The 18,390-nt window shown below is 41.7% G+C and overlaps 1 protein-coding gene across 15 annotated transcripts in view; it reads left to right on the top strand.

Moving 5' to 3' along the window:
* LOC138758057 (uncharacterized) overlaps positions 1–18,390 on the top strand; it is a 356,156-nt gene that overhangs the window by 119,568 nt on the left and 218,198 nt on the right. For all 15 annotated transcript variants that reach the window (XM_069926419.1, XM_069926421.1, XM_069926422.1 and 12 more), the window contains one exon: positions 4,876–5,065. In XM_069926419.1, the coding sequence (XP_069782520.1) occupies positions 4,876–5,065 (190 nt within the window). The remainder of the gene's footprint in view (positions 1–4,875; positions 5,066–18,390) is intronic.

Here is an 18,390-nt window from a genome sequence, read left to right as displayed (position 1 = left end):
CTCCTTTCATTAAATGCTGGAAGCAGAAAATACTTCACCACCTTCCCTTTCTGACCAAGGCATTGACATATGAGCAGAATGAGTATCCACATAGCAAATACTGGAGAAATGTTTCTCAATCTCTTTCATGCAACATGCACGGCATGGCACAATTTGACAGTTTTCCTTCTAATATTTTTGAGATTTAAAAAAGTAATTTTAGATCTTCCTCCATTTGATATCTTCTATAACTCTAAAACAAAATTGAATAAAATCCTATTAAACTGCTGTATGCAGATGTGACTGCCAAGATGGAAGATCAACTTCAATGGCCCATGAATCATCTATCCAATACCTGAATCATTTTCTCCCTCATTATTAATGTAAAAAGCAATAGTTATTGAGGATCAATCAACTTTGGTTGATTTAAAATATTCATAGAATAACGAACTCAACCTTGATCAATTATATTCACTGTGAAACGTGGGCTATGTACAATGTAAAAAAAAAAACTGCAATTATATTCTCAGCACTTCATTAAAGGAAAGAGTTTCTTCAACATAGTGGACATGCTGGAAACTAAGATGCCAAGCAGATTGTGCTTGTACAATCAGATGACAATGAAATTGACTTGACTTGGGTGCTTAACGTTGGGTCCTGGCAGTTTTTCCATTGTTAGCCCTACAAATGTCTGTAATATTCTATCCCTTGTGATTGAGATTTTTTTTATGTTCATTCCAGCACCTATCAAATAAAGAAAACATTCTTGGCAGCATATGCACAGGATATGTATGTATTGCATGTGATGTGGTTCCAGTCAAATGACACCCAACGTTCTATTTTATGAGTGTGGTCCAAAGGGATACCTTCATTAGTGATTACAATTAAGTGTGTGTGTCATTGTAGGTGAATGTTTGCATGCTGAATGACTTTTAAGGGTTGCCCCCCCCCCCCCCCCCCAGATTTGCTTCTCAATGGTTAATTGATGCAGAAATCTTGTATGGATTTTTATGTGGCATCCAAGTTAAAGATTGTAATTCTTCAGCAACTTTCAAAATCAGTGCTATTCTGATGATCTAGTTTTGTTGCCTTTAATTTTTGACAATACTGTCTGTAATATCAAAAGAACAATTAAGAGTTTCTATGGATGTATAAATAGGAAGAAGGAAACGCTAGAACGTCCAGAATACTGGTGAAATAATAACAATAAACAATTTACATAAATTTTAATTATTTTTCCATCTCCAAGGAGGACATTGCAAGCATCCTGAAGATAACAGAGAAGCTAATTTCAAATAACAGGAACGAACGTAAAAATCTCAATCACAGGATAGAATATTAGAGAAACTCACAGGGCAAACAATGGACAAGCTGCCAGGGTGATGTTCAGCACCTCAGTCAAGTCAATTTTATTGTCATCTGATTGTACAAGTACAACCTTACGAAACTGCATAATCCAGTCCTCAGTGCAAAACAAGCAGACACACAACCAGATATAACACACATATCGACAAGCAATAGATCTGGAGGACAAGTATTACATCTATGCAAATAAAAAAAACTATAAATATTGTTTCATGAATATGAGAGTCTTGGGTGGTTAGTGTGAGTGGTTCTTTTGGTCGTTCAGCATTCTCTCTGCCCATTGGAAGAAGCTGTTCCTCAGCCTTTTGGTGCTACTCTGACACTCCAGTATCTCTTCCCTGATGTGAGTAGCTGAAAGATGCCATATGTAGGGTGGAAGGGATCCTCAATGATTTTGCGTACCCTCTTCAGACAACGGATCCTTGTAGATCATTTTGATGGGGAAATACCACTCTGCCACTCTTATGATCCTATGGATTGACCTCCAATCCATTTCACTACAGCAACCATACCATACTGTGATGCAGCCAGCCAGGATGCTTTTGATAGAGCTCCTATCAAAATAATGGTGGCCTGTAGACTTGCCCACTTCATTCTTCTCCTGGTGCAATTGCTGTTGTGCCTTCCTGAAAGGATCCAATTACAGAGAATGGTGTTGAGTCCCAGTGAGTACCCAAGGATTTTAAAGAAAGTGCCTGGAGAGATAATGGACCAATTGAATTTTTCAAAACTCATTAAATTGGATAACAGACAATGTGATTCCTTTGTTCAAAAGGAAAGGAAGATAAATTGTGGGACTTATAGGCTAATTAGTTTGAAATCTATTGTTCTCAGGATGTGAGAGTCAACAATCAATTAGGAAATAACTGATAATTTGGGAAACTTGAAAATATAGTCACCATCACCTTATGAAAGATAAGTCATATTTGACAAATTAGCTTGAATTATTTGGGAGTATAAGAAGAATTAATAGAGGGGAACCTGTAGATGTGTATTAAAATGTCTAAAGAGCATTTTACAAGGTGACACATTTGAGGCTGGTACATAAATTAGCAGCCCAAGGTATTAGAGAGAGTATGTTAGAATGGATTGAAACTGGCTGCCAAATTTTTAAAAAGTGTGAATAACTGAGTTCTTTTGAGGCAAGAAGATGTAACTAGAGGAGCATCCTGGGGATTGGTTCATGGCCTTCAATTGTTTCCTGTTTAGATAATGATCTGAATGAGGAAATGAAATATATAGTTTCCAAACAGAGAGTTGCTAGAGGAACATCCATGGGTGGATATGGTCAGTCATTTTGGGTGTGAATCCTTTAGACTAAAATATAAAGATTTGATAACCAAAATGTTGACTAACCTGTTGGCCATTCCCTGCTGTTCCTATTGTGTAACTATTGATATTTTATGGACTAATTTTCTTTCTTCATTCATTCTGTTTAATCCTATTTATTAAATTGATTCACCTAATCATGCTACTGAAAAAAGGGTCTTTTTTTTTTATATAAAGGGTTTGACCTGATTCCTTAAACACAGCATTTATTTACTGTTGGGTTACAATAATTGCATTAAATCAAAGGAATGCTTTGTCAAAAGACTCCTGGACTTGATCCTTGTTGGAAATGGGTTTCACATGATTAAAGAAACATTCCTGTGATCTGTGAAGCTGCAAATCTATTAACAGAAATTTGGAAGTTCTGGGAGACATTTTAGAATTTAATCCCTTAGAAATGGGATAAGGAAGAAATATTATTGAGCTTTTCTTTACAAATTAACATGTCTTAAGTATAGAATGATACATGATCTGTTGAAGAAGTTGAGTACCTCATTTCTTGACCTTATGAATCTTTCCTGCTGTAAATTGTTCCATGCATCTTTCATTCTCCTGAGTTAAGTCTAGTCCTTATACTTCCAAAGCACTAATATTTGACTGGACATAATGGATATGTGATTTCATGCTTTCAGATTTATTGTCAGAGTGCATTATATGACATCACATACAACTCTGAAATTCCTTTTTCACTATTTATGTGAAGCATCTAAAGCAAATACACACAGATCTGCAGAAAAGATTTAATGACCTGTTATGCCGCAATATGCTATATTGGATATTAGATTAACCCTCCAACGTTGACGCCAAAATTCAAGAGAGGTTGATTGATCCTCAGAGTGACATAATTGCATGCTGTAAGGTCAATCAATTTTTAAAAAGATTTTTGGGTTTAAGAGTGATCTGCCAAATAGATTTCCAAAACTATTTATTGTCAGAATACATGCATAAAGATTTCCAAAAAGATTTATTGTCAGGGTACATACATAACATTACATACAAACCTGAGATTCCTTTTTCCTGCGGGTGAGGCAGAATTACCACTTATTGGCAGTGCAAAAAATAAACTGTACACAGAGTAAACATGTAAACAAACAAAGAATGGTAAACAGATAACAAATGTAAATAAACTGACTGTGGAATATAGAGAGAATAAAAAAGATCAATAAAGTGCCCAAGTAAGAGTCCTTAAATGAATCTCTGAGTTTGTTGTTGAGGAGTCTGATGGCATAGCAGCTGTACCTGAACTTGGTGGTGCAAGTCTCGCAGCAGTTATAACTTTATCCCGCTGGCAGCAGCGAGAACAGAGCGTGTGCTGGGTCGTGTGGGTCTTTGTTGATTGCTGCTGCCCTCTGATGGCAGTGTTCCCTATTGATGTACTCAATAAAGGGGTGGGTTTTGCCTGTGATGTCCTGGGCTGTGTCCACTACCTTTTGAAAGGTTTTATGCTCAGGGGATTGGTGTTCCCATTACCAGACCATGATACAGCAGGTCAGCACACTTTCCACTACACCTCTGTAGAAATTTGTCAGAGTTTCTGGTGTCATACAAAACCTCTGCAATCTCCTGAGGAAGTAGAGGCACTGAAGAGAGGATATACATCAGCCTTCTTCCTTCATGTTCATCTTCCAATGTAAATCTGGTTCAATTGGTTTGTTATTTCAGCACTATTTATCAGATGATGCTACAGAGAGTGGATGACTGCCAAAGCAGTGACTATAACAAGTAGTAATGCCTTTACAGATCCTTTATATTTGTCTCAGTAAATGTTTGCCATTATTAAAGTATTTTGTGAGCCACATAGTGCAAGAATTTTTAGCAATGCTATATTTCTCTTGCAGCTGGCTCTCTTCCATGGGAACCAACATCACACATGGTGCCAATAATAAAAATAATAGGGCTGATGGTCCAACCAGAATTAGGATTGCTGCACTGTCTGGTAGAAAACAGATTTATATAAGAAATGACATTAAATATCTATTATATTTAGGAAAAAAAATCGGTCTTTTCCCTTTAAACTTAAATTATCTGCACCAACTTTTTATCAAAAATCATTCTTCACCCAGCTATAATTATTGGAACCAATGCATAAAATTAGGAAACGAAGTAAGCATCAAATTAAAATCTAGGGCATGACACCTTAATATATCAAGTACATCAACCTGTCCCAACGTAAAATCATCTGAATGTTAAATTCCTTTGCAGCCTACAAAATTTCAATGCTACACGCACTCGAAGACTGGAAATTTCCAAACCACATGATGAATTTATAGATGCTTCTTATCCTAAGAGATCAGGTCCGAGTCCTTATCGACAAAAGAAGGCAGCTATCTTTATTCAGAGATTTGTCCGAGGGTGGCTTGTGCGTAGCACATACAACAGGATTAAAATAAAGGTGAGTGTTTATTCTTCTTTATAATTCATTCTTTCCATTTTCACTTGGTACATCGGTAATTTTTAAATATATTTGAAAAATCTTTCCAATGGAGTATTTGACAATACTTTCATTGTTAATTAGAACTGTTCCTGGAAGTTCATATGAAAACGTCCAGAGAAGATATTTGGAGTGTAATTAAAAAGTGGGTGGAAAAAGATGGAGTGGAAAGGCAGAGTTGTTTTTGAAAAGGCTTGATGTCCAGTTGGTAGAGTAAGACCAGATGAGTTAAACAGAAGACATTTCAGGACAGTGAGGCCTTTGATGGCACAAATGTGTGGGTTGTCTAACTCAGCCATTCTCAACAGATGCCATATGGCCCCCTTGGGCAGCACAGCACATTTAAGAGGGGCCATGGACTGAAATCAAATCGTCACCTTTGTTTATCATTCATACCATGGTGCATATTTACATAAATATGTTAGAATAGAAGTTAAACACATTAAAATATATTAAGGCATATATAGTAACAGTTCATAGTATCCTATCTATAAATGTTCTGGAAATTCAGGAGCCTGATGGTTTGGGGGACAAAGCTCTTGCCAATCTGGATGTATGGGCCCGAGTCCTACCAGATGGCAGAAAGGAGTTTGCATGAGGGGTGTGTGGAATCCTTCACAATGTTTATTGTTTCCTCCTGCATTGAGTGTTGTAGATATCTTTCATGGAAGGAAGGGAGCCCCCAATGATCTTTTCTGCTGACTTCACTATCGTCTGCAGGGTCTTGCGATCTGAGGAAGTACAGCTTCTAAACCAGGCAGTGATGCAGTTGCAGTTGCACAGGGTGTTCTCGATCCATCCTCTGTGGAATGTAGTGAGGATGGAGGGTGGGAAATGAACTTACCTCAGCCTTCCCAGGAAGTCGAGGTGCTGCTGGGCTGTTTTGGCTATGGAGCTGAAGTTAAGGGACCAGGTGAGATTCTCCACCAAGTGCACTCCAAGGAACTTGATACTCTTGACGATCTCAACAGTCAATCCATCAATAGTAAGTGGAATGTGGTCCCACTGGGTCCTTCTGAAGTTCACAACCATCTCTTTTTTTTAAACATTTAGATACAGGTTGTTGGCTCTGCAGCAGTCTGTTAGCGACTGCACCTCATCTCTGTACGCTGACTCATCATTCTTACTGATCAGGCCCACCAAGGTGGTATCATTAGTGAACTTGATGATGTGGTTTGAGCTCTGATTAGGTGCACAGTCATGGGTCAGCAGAGTGAACAGCAGTGGACTAAGTATGTAGACCTGGGAGGGTGGGGTGTGCTCAGTGTGATGGTCTTGGGTGTGCTGTTACTGACCTGGACTGTCTGAGGTCTCCCGGACTGGAAGTCGAGAATTCAATTGCAGAGGGAAGTGTTTAGACCCAGCAGGCTCAACTTCCTTATCAAATCCAGTCAAGTCACATTTTATTTGTTGTTCATACCATAAACATTGCAGTGTACAGTGAAAACAAGATAGCGTTTCTCTGGACCATGGAACTGGTTATTTACATGGCTAAATTACATCAGAAACTTTATTATAAATAATATATCACTTATAAATTTAAGTTTACATGTTGCATATGCTTGCCTGTGTCCCCGGAGTTCAGAAGTCTCACGGCTTGGAGGAAAAACTGTTTTGCAATCTGGTCATGAGAGTCTGAACACTTCAATACCTCTTCCCAGATAGCAGTAGGGAGAATAGGTTGCAGGGGTGGGGGGGGGGGGGGGGGGTGTCCTTCACGATTTTTATGGCTTTCCGCAAACAACGGCCGTTATAAATGCCTACCATGGCAGGGAGACAGACCCCAATAATTCCCTCAGCAGTCTTTGCTCTCCACTGCAGGGACTTGCATTGTGAGATGGTACAGTTCCTGAACTAAGCGGCGATGCAGTTACATAGGATGCTCTCAATGCATCCTCTGTAGATTGGAAGCTGGACTTTCCTCAACTTTTGCAGGAAGTAAAGGCTTTGTTGGGCCTTCTTGACAATGGTCCTGGTATTGAGGGACCAGGAGAGATTCTCTGCCAGGTGCATGCCAAGGAATTTGGTGTTCTTTGCTACCTCAACAGTGGAGCTGTGATGGTCAGCGGAGATTGATCCCAATGGGCTCTTCTGAGGTCAACCATTATCTCCTTTGTTTTGTTGATGTTCAGGTGTAGGTTGTTGTCTCTGCACCAGTTAGAGTGTGTTTGAATGTAATGAAGTCAATAAACAACATCCTTAATTTGGGGTGGGGGGCAAGTTGTATAGGGAGACATGGAAACTGAATGAATTAAACGTATTTTGCAGAAGGAAAGGACTTTGCTGCTGAGCTTTGCTGTTTAGTTGCCAAGCAACATGAGATTTTTTCAAAGTTTGGCACATTTGGAGACAGCCTAGAATGACCTAGATAAATGCGGAAAATTTACAGTGTTGTCAGAGTGTTCCTTGCATCGACATAACTGTGTTTGACTGTCGTGGAACCAAGTTTGGCTATGAATTGCCTTCCACATAGTTTTCCTCTTTTGTTCTATTGTCTTCAATTCCAGGTAATAAGCACGCAGGCCAAAATGTTTTGCTTCATATTTCACACATCCACAAGCAATCTCATTTTGCTTTGATTTTTCGTGACAAATTGTGAACATATGTCTCCTTGTGCTTGCTTTTATTGAAGAAGGTATGTATTGTTCATTATTTTCCATAAAATTTAAGCTGACTTTAGAGCTAACCCTCATAAGAAGTGCTTTTGTTTTGTAATAGTTAATTTTTGTTTCTTTCAGAAATAATTTTACCCATGACTTCTTTGGCAAAAAGAAGTGTCAGCAGCTTACGGTGGAATACTTATGTGGTTTCATTATATCCCCCACAAAACCCTTTTCTGCTCATATATTTTATTTGTTTGAGTACATTTTCAAACAAAAGCATGAGGCCAAGCTCGCTGAAATAACATTTCATAAAGAGAAGGAAGTTAAACCCTTGGATTATTTAAAAAACCCTTCAAGATAATTTTGAGAGAAGGCCAACGCTCAAACAGATAATTACTGAAACATCACAGAAATTAGAAAAGGGTCTTATTGCATCATACAAGACAAGTGAATTGTTTGCTAAAGGTGGAAATGCTCATAATGTCACTGATTTACTTATTTTTTTTCTTCAGTGTTCATAATAATATCTGATATCATGAAGTTAAATGCCTAAGAAACTATTCAGGCAATTCCTTTGAATACTTCCAGTGTTTCCAAAAGAATCGATTAGATAGCGAGGGACATTGAAAAACAATTAGTCACTTCATTGCAATGCAAGAATTTTTCTTTACAATTAAATGAATCCACTCTCCAAGGAAACAACAATCTTCTCTTGGTTTATGCCAGATTCTAGAATGGAAATGAATTGGTGGAAGAGATATGTTTTTCCAGAAGGATGAAAACAGATACTAAGGGACTGACTATTTTTGAAGAAGTTAAGAATTACATAAATGAGAACAATATTCCATTTGAGAACGTAGTTGCCTTTGTAATTGATGACGCCACTTCAATGGTTGGATGATACAAAGGATTCACCACACGCCTGTAAAATATTATACCTTCAGTCTTTACTGTTTATTGCGCTATTCATAGAGATCTCTTAATGGATAAAAACTTGAGGACTTTAAATGCTTCACCTTCAATTGTCAGAAAAAATGTAAACTTTATGAAATAAAATGCCCTTCACACCCATCTATTCTGGCAGATGTGTGAAGTGTTATGTACCCAGATAGCAGCAATAGAAAATTAGCCAAGATCATGTTATAATTAAAATAATATTTTTATTTATTAATCACCAATAATATAACACCTTATCTAACTTACCTAAACTTAACCCCCAACTATGCAAAGATGTGTGTGTGTGTGTGTGTGTGTGTGTGTGTGTGTGTGTGTGTGTGTGTGTGTGTGTGTGTGTGTGTGCGTTTGCAGAAATATCCCAAACCATTACAGTTCAGGCCCAATTTTGGAATATCAGTTTGAAATCCAGTCTCAGAAATCCAGTGTTGACACAAAAACTCTTAAATGAATGAAAGAAGTACTCACAGAGTAGATGGGAAAGACCAGGGTGACAGACTGTTGCAAACTCACAAAATCCTTGTTGAGCTGCTTCCAAAGAAATGTCATTTTCAGAGGAATGGTAATCAAAACTCCCCTTTTCTTTGCATAGGGGGTCACAAAGTGAGTGATTTTCACAAAGCTTCCAAAACTTTTTAGTGGGTCAGCCGAAATAGTGAACTTCCCTTTTGGTCATGGAATGGCACACTAATCCCTCTTCAAAAGTGACCATTCCTTTGGCTATGGTGGGGAATTCTCATTCTCCTTACAGTGAGAAATCAGACCAATTGTTTATTATCATACGAGGCCACTTCAGCACAGTATCCCTTCAAAGAGATGCTTCTACAATTGCTGCTTCCTTAAAATGGCCCCTGAGTAAACAGTGTACTTTTGCTTTAACATATAGGTTCCATGGTCTCTGCAATTGTGCCTCCAGGCACTTCTTCTCTCCTCAAAGTATTAAATTTGGGTCCATGCTATCCTCAGCCTGTCAACCCACAGTCAATCTCTAGGGTCCACAGGGCATGCAGCCTGATTTGTTCTCTTAAACTGACAGTCCCACTCAAAAGAAAATGAACTGAAAATGGGAGCATGTAATAGAAAAAAATGGTGAACATTTCCAGGCATTGCTGCTGCATGCTGAGGTGAGGTGGCTGTCCGAAGGAGATTGTCTTGGTCATTTTGTTGCATTCTGGGACACGATTGTTTTCTTTTTCAAAACAATAGAGAAAAACTCATGGATGCAAAGGTAGACTAATTTTATCGGGCAGATATCCTTGACAAACTCAATTTATTGAATAAGACCTTACAGGTAAACACAATAAACTCATTGATGGTAAGGAAGCCATTGTTTCTTCCCCTAAAGAGCCTGAAGCCAATTGGAGCAATATCAAATGTCAGAAATATTCACTGAAGGACAAGGACATCACTATTTATGTGAAGACCCTAAAGCAAATACACACAGATCTGCAGAAAAGATTTAATGACCTGTTTTGCTTCGATATGCTATATTGGATATTGGAACAACCCTCTGACATTGACACCGAAATTCAAGAGAGGTTCATTGATCCTCAGAGTGATATAATTGCATGCTGTAAAGTCAATCAATTTTTCAAAAGATTTTGCCAAATCGATTTCCCAAACTATTTATTGTCAGAATACATACATGGCATCACATACAACCCTGAGATTCCTTTTCCCTGAGATCGAGGCAGAATTACCACTAATTGGTAGTGCAAAAAATAAACTCTACACAGCTTAAACATGTAAACAAAGAACTGTAAACATAATGAATGTAAACAAACTACCATACAGAGAGAACAAAAAGAAAATCAATAAAGTGCACAAGTAAGAGTCCTTAAATGAGACTCTGACTGAGTTTGTAGTTGAGGAGTCTGATGGTGGAGGGGTAGCAGCTGTTCCTGAACCTGGTGGTGTGAGTCTTGTGGCACTTGTACCTCTTTCCTGATGGCAGCAGTGAGAACAGAGCATGTGCTGGGTGGTGTGGATCTTTGATGATTGCTGCTGTTCTCCAATGGCAGTGTTCCCAGTAGATGTTCTCGATACTGAGGAAGGTTTTGGCTGTGATGTTCTGGAGTGTGTCCTCTATCTTTTGGAGGGCTTTATGCTTAGGAGTATTGGTGTCCCCATACTAGGCCATGGTGCAGCCATACATTTGTAGAAGTTCACCAAAGTTTCAGGTGTCATACCAAACACCTGCAAACTCCTGAGGAAGTAGAAACACCAACATGCTTTCTTCATGATGCTATTCATGTGTTGAGTCCGGGAAAGATCCTCCAAGATAGTGACTCCCAAATACTTAATTTTTTCTCAGCCTCTCCACCTCCGATCCCTAATGATCACTGAATCCTCTGATTTTCCCTTCCTTTTTTTTTTTTTTTTTTTTTTAAATTTTTTATTTTTCACACCATAAATCACAATAGCCATGATATACACTTTTTCTTTTCCACACATTTCCTGAAGTCAATAATCAGCTCCTTGGTTTTGGTGACATTGAGTGCAAGGTTGTTATTGATGCACTATTCAATCTCCCTCCTGATGCTGACTCATTACCTTTCCTTATACAACCCACTACTGTGATATCTTTGGCAAATTTGTAGATCATGTTATTGTTGTACCGAGCCACATATTTGTAGGTGTAAAGTGAGTAGAGCAGGGAGCTACTGTAAGTACGCAGCTCTGTGGTGCTCCGGTACTGATGGAGATTATAGAGGAGATGTTCTTACCAATCTTCGCTAATTGTAGTCTAGAGGTGAGGAAATCCATGATCAAATTACACAGTGTGGTGTGGAGTTCAAGTTCTTGGAGTTTGCTGATCAGTTTTGAGGGGCTGATGGTGTTGAATACCGAACTGTACTTGATGAATGCATCTTTGCTGTCCAGGTGTTGCAGGGATTTGTGTAGAGCCAGTGAGATGGTATCCACTCTAGACCTGTTGCTACGATAGGTGAAATGGAATGTATCCATGTCGCCACTCAGACAGAAGCCTATATGCTTCAACACCAGCCTTTCAAAACTCTTCATCACTATTGATGTTAGTGCTACTGGTTGATAAGTCATTGAGGCAGATTGCTACACTCTTCTTGGACAACGATATGATTGATGTATAGATGAAATAGATGGGTACCATGCCAGCCAGAGTGAGATGTTGAAGATATTTGTGCATACATTGGTGAGTCGGTCAGCAAACATTTTTAATACTTGGCCAGGTACTCTGTCCACTGGATGCATGTCATCCTCTGATATGGACAGGATAGGATCATCAAGGGATATGGGGATGCGGAGGGGGTGGTTCTTCCTTGTTACTGTGGTCAAATCTGGCGTAGAAGGCACTGAGTTCCTCTGGGAGTGAAGTTTTGCCATCTTCTACTGCATCAGATTTGGTTGATAGCTGGTTATGTCATTTAGTCCCTCACGTAGCATAATATTTTCATCTTTTTTATGTAGTTAGTAGGAGAGAAGTACGGAAGAAAGCAATTAAACTTGACTGCTTCACAGGGAAGGGACCCATTCAGCAGAGTCCAAAGGGGACCATAGCCAAAAAAAGATTGAAAATGGCTGTGATATGCCATAGACAAGGTCCAGTCAAGTGTCATTCCAATACTGGGCTTTTATTAACAGAATGTAAAGGGCCATCTTAGAGGTGGCCAGTGGGAAAGGTTCTCCATCTGTTATCCCAGTTATATCTCTACAACTGTAGCCAATAGCAAGCAACCAGTATAATATGCCCCTCCCCATTACATCATCACAATCACCCCCCTCTAAAAGTGACTAATTTTAAGAAAATGCAATCATGGTAAAAAGCAAAAGCAAAGGGCAAGGGAAAAAATGGATTGCAAACAGAATAAATAAGAATAATGTACCAGCTGCGAGCCTGAGTAAATACAATTCTATCCTCCATTCTATATCTTCCCCCTGTTCTGGTTGTCGAACATGAACGTCATGGATCGTTGGTCCATGACAAGGGTGAGGCGTTTACAGGCCAGAAAATATCTCCACTGCCTCCTTCTCCACTGCCGAGTGTCTTGCCTCAAACCCCTGGAGGGTCTGTGACTGGCCGCCCCCCTTGATTCAGGGTAGCAGCTAATGCCACATCTGAGGCATCAGTCTCTACCTGAAAAGGGACCGTCTCGTCAATGGATTGCAGGGTTTCCTTCGTGATCAGATCCCTGATCTCTTTGAAGGCTTTGATAGCAGCAGGGCTGAGGGGAAAAGTTGAGGCCTTTATGAGTGGGCGGGCCCTGTTGGCATAATTGGGGACCCACTGCGCATAGTAATGTCGTTTGAGAATGAGGGATGGGGAGGTCTAGCAGCGGGCACGTGCGGGCTGATTTCCCCGTTTTGCACCACGTAGCCCAGGATCACTAACTTCTTGGTGCTAAAGACACATTTATCCTTATTGTATGTTAGATTGCGGACCTTTGCTGCCTGAAAAAAATGTTCAAAGTTAGCATCAAGGTCAGCTTGTGAGTGGCCGCAGATCGTAACATTGTCCAAGTATGGGAACACCGCCTTCATGCGGTCCATCTTCCACTGGAACAGGGATACCCCATTGGTGATATCAAAGGGGATGCAGAGGAACTGGTTCAACCTGCCGTTGGCTTCGAATGCCATGTATATCCTATCGCTCTTTCTAATGGGCAACTGGTGGTACGCTGCCTTGAGGTCGATAGTGGAGAACATTTTGTACTGGGCAATGCTGTTTACCATGTCCGCAATACGCAGAAGCGGGTATGCATCCAGCTGCATGAATTTGTTGATGATTTGACTGTAGTCTTCGATCATACGCCTCTTCTCCCCAGACTTCACTACTATTACTTGTGCTCTCCAGGGGTTGGAACTCTTTTCTATAATGTTCTCCTGCAGGAGGCTACAGACTTCTGCACCAATAAACTCCCTGTCTTTTGGGCTGTACCTCCTGGCCACCGGGGTGCAGTCAGACATGAGGTGCATGAATAAAGGGGTGGGCTCTATGTTCAGGGCCGTGAGGTTGTAGTAACGCTTCCTTCTAAGGATTAATGGGGGAAGCGGCCCATCATGCACCATTGTGATGCTTTTCAGTTGGCACTGAAAATCCAACCCCAGCAGCACTGGAGCGCAGAGGCGTGGGAGCACCAGCAATTTAAACTCCTCATACACCGTACCCTGGATCTACAGGGTGACCCTGCAGAAGCGGTTGCCCTTAGTCACGTGGTTATTAGATGCCATTAGGATCTGATGGTCACTGGGATATGTTTTTAACGCGAGGTGTTCTACCAACCCTTGGTCTATAAAGGTCTCTGTACTCCCACTATCCACCAAATAATATACAGTAGCCCCATTAACCTTAATACTAACGGTCGCGTCCAATAGGTCGTGCAGACTCGCCTGATTCAGTCATAATGAGGCCAGCCTGGCGCTTCCTCCATTCTGCTAGGAGCTTTCATCCCAATCATGATCATAGTACTCAGTACCGAAGCCATCGTCTGGTCGCTGTGTCCGCTGCTTGGTGTCCCAAGATGGCCGACAGCATATGGCATTCTACTACGTCTTGCCTGTGGGGGAAGGAGAAGATCTTTCCCACCTCTCATTTGCATGAGAGTGGGCTTTGACGGGAGCCTTGAGTCTTCTGCATACTTTCGCATAATGCCCCTTTTTCCATACCTCGAGCAGTCCTTTTCCTTAGCTGGACAATGGGCTCTGGGGTGCTTTAGCTGCCCACAAAAAAACGCACTTGGAACAGTCTAATGAGGCAGTTGCTGTGGAATGTTGCCCTTGTTCACCCATGCACCTCTCCCTGTAAGTGGCCCATGAGTCTGGCTTAGTATACTCCTCTAGCTCGCTCCTAGAGTCCTCCAGAGCCTCCGCACTGGTTTCAGCCTCATCTAGCCTCACTGTTCCCTTTTCCAACAGCCTCAGCCTTATCTCCATTGATCTGACTCCGGCTATGATTCTGTCCCTCACCAGGACGTCTGCGTACTCTTGGGCAGATACTTTCTTAAAACAAGCCCTCGCCAAATCCTCACGAGAATAAAGTCTCTAACAGACTCATCTGCTCAAGACCTGGTCATGAGTCTGTGCCTGGAGTGCAGCTCACTGTACCCCCTATTATAATGTCTTTGCAGAGTGTCCATTGCTTCCCGGTATGACTTGGCATCCTGAATTAATGAGTACAGACAACCTCCCAGCTGAGCCAGCAGTAACATCAGCATTTCCTTCTCTGATGCTCCCTCTATACCCGCGTAATTTAAAAAACACCTATACTACCGACCGAAATGCATGTTCACACCTGGGGTTCTGGGATCCAGCTCAAGCTTCTCTGGCCGCAGTACCTGGCTGAGTCTCAGTTTGTGGTTCAATAGCTAGGGGGTAGATGCGTGCTGGGCTTGATCCCTCTCGTACGTGGTCGCTCGCCCCTGCAGAGATGCGGGCCCCCTCCAGGGAATTGTAGAAGGTTGGGGATGGCTCTGGGGTAACAGCCCGTCCACCCCGATCCTGCCGGTAAACTGCGATCAGCAAGGCGACTTGCTGTATGCCCTTCACCCGTGTCTGGCATGACTCTTGGTTGTACACCAGGTACCCCGTGTGCTTCCCCGGTGAGTTCGCAAACAGGTAGGGCACTCTGCCGCTCATTACTTGCCCCAGGATCCCCGTGTGCTGCACAGCTGATCCTGGTCCCAGTGGGTTCATGAACAGATAGGGCACTCTGCCACTCGTTACCTGTCCCGGGGTGTTTCTGACACCTCCGAAATCCACCACGACTGTGGGGTGGGCTCTCCCTCACTCTTGATCCTGATCTCACAGCTTTCTGGCCGGTCCGTTTTCGGCTGCAAGTGCGCAGGGCCCATTTCTGTTCCTGGGTCCCTGAGTCAGGTCTCGGCTGAGTCGAGGTCTAGCGGGGCGTCCATTCTGGAGATGTATAGCAGTCTATTAATTTGTAGGCTACTAGCATCAAACTACATGAGGCAGAGTGCAGGTAAAACACTAGTTTTAATAGACTGGTATACAGCTAGGCTTTGAGGCCTTGGTCTTGCCTCTGTACAAACCAAGGCCAGAATGAGGGGGAAGGGATCCCCGGGCTTATATACAAGGTCATCAAGTGAGCCACCTGGTGACCTAGTGGTGTAATGACATCATTCACGACATACCACACAGGGGTACCGTAATTGATGGTAATGGGCCGTTAAATGCCAATATGATACTTTTCAATTGGCATTGGAAATCTAAACCTAAAAGCAACAGAGCGCACAGGCTGGGGAGTATATGCAATTTGAAGTCCGTATATTCATTTCCCTGTATCTTCAGGGTTATTTTACAACAACTTGTTGCATCTTGTTTTAGTCCAGAACAAGCCATAGAGATTCTGCACTTAGATGGATATAAGGTAAAATTCAGGGCACTAGTGGTCGTAGGGTGAATATAGCTGTCTGTACTGCCCGAATCAAACAAACAGTCAATTGGCTCCCCATTTACCTCGACCTTCATCGTGGAAGGCTGCAGATCATGAGGTCCATCTGGATTTATCCTCAAGGAAGCTAGAATAGGGTCTCGCTGTGGCAGTGATCTGATGGTGTTCGCCTCGTCACTCTCTGTTCCACTTGTGGTTTCAGAAGGAAGAGGAGGAGAAGAGCTAGAGATGTATCATTGGCTCTCCAGGTCAGCACAGCAGTGTTGTGGCTCTGCCCCTGTTTAGCAGTAGCACTCAAACGTTTTTCCTTCTTCAGCTCACGGCATGAGCCAGGCGAGGACTCTCCTGCACGGCAGGCTCTGGCCCAGTGCCCTCACAACCCGCAGTTGGCACAATTGGCTTGCTGCGCAGGGCACTGGGAGCGAAAATGTAGCACCAAACCGCAGAAGTAGCATTTTCTGTAGCAGCTTTTACCCTGCGGTTTAGTGGTGCTCAGCAGTGTATCATCCCCACTGGCGGATCTCAGGGGTGCCACTTCACCACCCCTCTCTTTCTCATGAGCTTTATCACCTTATAGATCAGACTTTAGGACCTTAACTTGTTGCAGAGCTGCATTAAAGGTCAAGCCCAGGGTCTCCAGTAAACATTGCCTGATGTACCCTGATTCCAATCCACTTATGAATGCGTCCAGCATCAAGGACTCTCGGTGGGCTTTGGCTGTGACAGCAGCACAAGAGCAGGATCTGGATAGCCCTTTTAATGTGAGCGCGAAAGCATCTTCGCTCTTTCCTGCTCGTTTTCGAATGTGAAGCTGATGTCTTGCAAACAAAGTGTTCTGTGACATATCATAATAGGTCCTGAGGAGATTCACTGTGTTCTGATAGACACTTGTCTCTCTGACCACAGAGTAGGGCACTTCTCTGAGGACGGCCACAAGATGGACCATTTTCACAGCATCTTGTACAACATTGTTCACTCGCATGTATGCTTCAAAAGACTGGAGCCAGTAGTGAAAAATTTCTCCAGCTCGGGCAGCATCTTGATCTATCTTGAGTCTTCCAGGTTTCAGGGAAGTATCCATGATTGTTTATCTGTTAATAAAATTGATATGCCATAGACAAGGACCAGTCAAGTATCATTCCAATACTGGGCTTTTATTAACACGAAAAGTCACCTCTAAATTAGCCACTGGGAAAGGTTCTCCATCTGTTATACCAGTAGGGTGAAGTATCTCTACAACCATACCCAATAGCAAGCAGTTAGTATAATACACTCCCTCCCCATTACATCATCACAGGCTGGTCTAACCCTTTGAGAAATATTTTAGAAAGGGGTTTGATCCAAGCCAATTAATGAAGATTGTAGATGAAGGGTAGGCTGGTAGCAATGACATCAACTCTGTGATCAGTGGAGCCTGCCAATTACACATTAGCACTAACACAAAATTACAGCTGACTGAAAATGTCCTCAAAGGGACAAATTTTCAAATGACAGAAGGAGGAGGAAGTGAGTACAAGAACTTAGGGCCAGCAGCTAGAAGCCAGGCTACATCTTAATTTGAATGAGATCTTGCATCAAACTACCTCTAATTTGCTTGTTTAAGACTTGAGTGCCTGATTCTACATCTAATATTTCTGAAAAAGGATGCCATCAATTTAGCATAGAAAATCTGAATAGACATTCATCCCATTGCTGATTAAGTATGCCAAAAAATTGCTTGCTGCAAGTCCTCAACATGCCAAGTAGCATCCCTAGAGATAGGCATCTTACCAATTTCTATGTATTCTCCTCTCCAATTCCTGTTAGATAATATATTTGTCTTTGTTATTCATCGAAACTTAACTATTTAAATCCCTGTGGATTAAATATCTAAAATCTATTCTCTGGAGATTGAAATACAAATCTATACAGAACCACATACAACCAGGTTCACAAATATGAGATCACTTGCCACCAGATTCAAGGACAGTTTCTTTCCTACCATTATTGATTCCTGAATAAACCTCAAAATATTAACCATATAACCATTTACAGCACAGAAACAGGCCATTTTCGCCCTAGTAGTCCATGCCAAACATCGTCTCCCACCTCGTCCCACTGACCCGCATTTGGCCCATAACCCCCCACACCTCTCCTGTCCATTTATTTATCCAACCTATCCTTGAATATTAACCACTGCTGGAAGTTCATTCCATCCTTCCACCACCCTCTGCGTGAAGAAATTTCCCCTTATGTTTCCCTTAAACCTTTGCCCTTTTACTCTCAATCCATGACCTCTTGTTTGAATCTCCCCCACTCTCAGTGGAAAAAGCCTATCCACATTAACTCTATCCATCCCCCTT

This window comes from Narcine bancroftii, chromosome 3 (assembly GCF_036971445.1).
Source record: "Narcine bancroftii isolate sNarBan1 chromosome 3, sNarBan1.hap1, whole genome shotgun sequence".
NCBI lineage: Eukaryota > Metazoa > Chordata > Chondrichthyes > Torpediniformes > Narcinidae > Narcine > Narcine bancroftii.
The sequence above is the reverse complement of the archived record's forward strand: the minus strand, read 5'-3'. Positions and strand labels throughout refer to the sequence as shown.